This window comes from Gekko japonicus, unplaced genomic scaffold, assembly GCF_001447785.1.
Source record: "Gekko japonicus isolate JY-2015 unplaced genomic scaffold, Gekko_japonicus_V1.1 scaffold17, whole genome shotgun sequence".
NCBI classification, from domain to species: Eukaryota; Metazoa; Chordata; class Lepidosauria; order Squamata; family Gekkonidae; genus Gekko; species Gekko japonicus.
In genome coordinates this window covers 2,021,539-2,025,285 of record NW_015163604.1, presented here as the reverse complement: position 1 = coordinate 2,025,285, position 3,747 = coordinate 2,021,539, and the positions used below count along the sequence as shown (strand labels likewise).

At 44.3% G+C, this 3,747-nt stretch overlaps 1 protein-coding gene across 1 annotated transcript in view; it reads left to right on the top strand.

Moving 5' to 3' along the window:
- The window catches only part of NMD3 (NMD3 ribosome export adaptor), a 33,823-nt gene that overhangs the window by 11,532 nt on the left and 18,544 nt on the right, over positions 1 to 3,747 (top strand). Inside the window, exons 5-7 of the mRNA XM_015407244.1 lie at positions 1,096 to 1,176; positions 1,685 to 1,813; positions 2,621 to 2,711. Coding sequence (XP_015262730.1) covers positions 1,096 to 1,176; positions 1,685 to 1,813; positions 2,621 to 2,711 — 301 coding nt within the window. The remainder of the gene's footprint in view (positions 1 to 1,095; positions 1,177 to 1,684; positions 1,814 to 2,620; positions 2,712 to 3,747) is intronic.

Below are 3,747 nucleotides of genomic sequence, written 5' to 3'. Positions count from 1 at the left end.
GAGCCGGGAGCTGCGCGATGAGCGGTTGCCGGAGAGCTGGGAAGCGAAGCGGCGCGGTTCCCGGAGGTCTCGGCGTCGGGGCTCGGTGCGGTGCTCGCGTTGGCGTCCGGGTCTTTGTTCATGGGGTCGTGAATCCCACCTTCGTCGCCAGTGAAAAGTATGCAGACGGAGAGTGATTTCAGCTAAGCATACCTTTATTTAGTTCAGGACAAAGACGAAGGGACCAGCTCGCAGGCTGGTTATATATGTTCAGAAAACCCGCCACCAAGTACACCTAAACACACCCCCTACTCCCGATAGGCTATTTACAGTAACCGGGCGACCATTGGTCTCCCGGCTGAGAAGCTGGCCCTTTAATTGGGCCGGCTAGGATCCTACGGACCCATTGTCTTTGGACATGAAGCTATTGAAGAGTTGTGCCTGGCCAGCCCGGGCAAGTCCGGGCATGTCAGGCTGAATACATTACACAAGCAAAAGTGTCCTGTATGTATTTGCCAGATACACTTTTCCTTTAGAAGTTCAAATTGATACAGGCCAGTGTTAGATGTGATGCAGTATGTACTTTTCATTTGGGCCTAGAAGGTTTTTCGAAGGGCATCACAGCACTGCATGGGTGTTACTTTGGAAGCAGTTTGTGGCTGTGCTTTAGGAAGGAAAAAAGTTAATGTTTCCAGTCACTAAACGATTATGGTCATTATGTTTGGTTTTTTCTGTATATGATGTATGTATTTCCTAAAATATTAAGTGAGTACAGCTGGATTCAAGTTTAGTAGGACCTTGGATTACAACAAGATCTTTTGGGTATAAGCTTTTGAGAGTCAGAGTTCCCTTTTGTCAGAAGCCTTGACTCTTGGGAGCTTATACCCCAAAATCTTGTTGGTCTCTAGGGGGCTACTGAACTCAATTCTAGCTGTTCCACTGTAAAACAACACGGCTGTCCTCTGAAACGAAGTGAATGCCTTGTGAATATCTTTATATTTTCATACTTTGTGTTAAAGTTACTTGAGCATGGATGCTTAAGGCAGTAGCACGCAGCTATTTCTTTTGCTGGTCTTAAGTTTGAGCAAGGTGAATAATCACACTTACTATTTCCAGGTACGGTTAATCGAAGCCGGATTTGTATGGACTGAACCACACTCCAAAAGACTTAAAGTAAAGTTGACTGTGCAAAAAGAGGTGAGTAAACTTGAAAGCAGTTTTTGTAAACCTGCATTTTTAGCAGGAAAATAATTTCAGGCATAGCCGTGTTGGTCTGTTGCAGAAAAATAAAACAGAAGTCCAGTGGCACCTTAAAGGTGAACAGAGCAGAAAAATACAGGAGTATGTTGTTACCAGGCTGGCATTAAGCAAATGATAAAAACAGAAGATGCATCAAAAATATATCCGTCCGAAAGAATAAAACTTTTTTCAAGCTAGAAGCTGGCAAAGTGGTTGACTTATGAATGTCCCTGGGGAATCACAGAGTGTCACTACTAAGTAGGCCTTATTTCCAATCTATGAAACATGGACTCTGAAATAAAAGTATAAGTGAATTCATAGGGAATAAATGGTCCTTCAGATAATGCGCACCATGTAGTATGCAAACAGTTTCAGGGTGGTGGTGGTGGGAAGATAAACCAGAAAAAGCCACTCCTGGAAGCAGTTTAGCAGGGAAGACTTACTGTTGTGCTTTTTTCTTTCCTAGGTAATGAACGGTGCAATTCTTCAACAAGTCTTTGTGATAGAGTATGTTGTTCATTCTCAAATGTGCGATGACTGCCATCGAGTTGAAGCTAAGGACTTTTGGAAAGCAGTGGTTCAAGTCAGACAGAAGGTATATTCACAAGATTGACCCATCAAAGCGGGATGGTTGCCTCTTGTGCTATAAGCAGTATAAGCCACGTGCTTACAAAAGTTTTCTGTTAAAAGGCAAGTTGTGCTAGGTACAGGTGGTCCAAAACTCCACTCTGCACATGCTATCTCTTGTCTGGATAGATCAAGATAGGTAGCCGTGTTAGTCCATCTGTAGCAGTAGAAAAGAGCAAGAGTCCAGTAGCACCTTAAAGACTTAACACAATTTGTGGCAGGGTATGAGGTTTCGTGAGTCACTGCTCACTACTTCAAATACGCATGAAACCTCATACCCTGCCACAAATTTTGTTAGCCTTTAAGGTGCTATTGGACTCACGCTCTTGTCTGGATAGAAGCTGTTTTAGAGTTTGGCTTAAAAGACATTATTAAAATTGCATGGGAATTTCAGTTGAAAAGTCGAAAACGTAAATTGAATTGTTTAATAGTTATCTTGTTCTTGTTTTAATTAAGCTTAGTTCAGGGTGTTTCCAAAGATTTCCCTCAGCATTCTTATACTGTTTCTTCCCTATATTCCATTCAAAAGTCTACAATCCCAAGCATATCAAGTAGAGAATAAGTACCACTGAGCTCAGTGGAGCTTCTCCCTAGATAGACTTTGTGTTGCTTTTGTAAAGGTACATATACCTGCTTTATAGACCTTGGGGTGCTTTTGAGTTTTGGTCAAAGTTGGCTGTAGTATTGATCAGCTATATTTCCAGATGCCCTGAAGGCCTCTATAGAAACATAAAATCACTTTGAAATATGTCTCTTTTTTCACTCTGAATTTTAGACCGTGCATAAAAAGACTTTCTACTACTTGGAGCAGTTGATTTTGAAACATAAGCTTCATCAGAACACACTTCGGATCAAAGAGATTCATGGTAAGTGAGGCTTTTTACTGATCTTTATGTAATTCTGTAGGTATTAGTTGAACTGGCAGCAAGTTTTGTAGCAGTAAATACTAACACAGACGAGCTCTGTGGTCTGAGCAGGAGCAAGAGACAGAGCTGCTAGAGGGGTGAGTGTTTTTTTACTTGCTTTCAACTGAGGGGATTCAGCTGAGGATATTGTGTGGCAGGACTGTTTCGGAGTTTGTGAAAGTGATTAGAGTTGTTGCAGAGTCCTGGCTGCTTGAGAGAGGGAGAGGAAAGGGCATTGTTAGACTGTGATTGAGAGGAAGAGGAAGGGGCATTGTTTGCCTGTGATTGAGTGCCTGGGTGAATTTGAATAGCTGGTGCCCTGCCCTCTGCTGGGGGAGGCCTCTATTTAAGGAAGCACTTTGCCAGAAGCACAAGCCGAAGGGTGAGCTAAAGGGCTCTTTGCCTGTGGCTCTTAGCCTAGGGACTCTTAGACTAGGGGTTCTGTAAGAAGCCCAAGAAGAGCCAGAAAGCCAAGGCCCTAGGCTCTTTGTCTTCCCCGTAAGGTAAGTTGACTTCGACAAGAAAAACCACATAAATACAAAGGGTTTAAAAAGGGGGATTATATTTACTTATTTTAAAAGAATTATGAAGCCAGAATGCCAGCAGGGGGTTGGGGGCTATCCAGTGTTTTGCACAGAGTGTCACATGTATGACTATCTGCCCACTGGACAGAAGTCTTGGGGGTGTGCTCGGTGCAAGGACCTCCTGGTTCTCAGGGAACGTGTTTGCTCCCTTGAGGCCAAGGTGGCTGACGTGGAGAAGCAGAGACAGTCAGTTAGGCGCACAGAAAAGACTCTCGGGGACTTGTTAGATATGTCCCACTCTGGATCTGGCAGCCCCGCCGCTGTCAGGGAGCATGGGAGTCAAGGAGAAACAGGGCACCGTGCTGAGGATAAGGGGAATGTGCTCTCAGAAGGGACCTTTTCCCCAGCTGGTGAGCAGGTATCCTTTTGCACCAAGGAACCATCCCTGGGCAGGGTGGGCGGGGGGGCTCTTG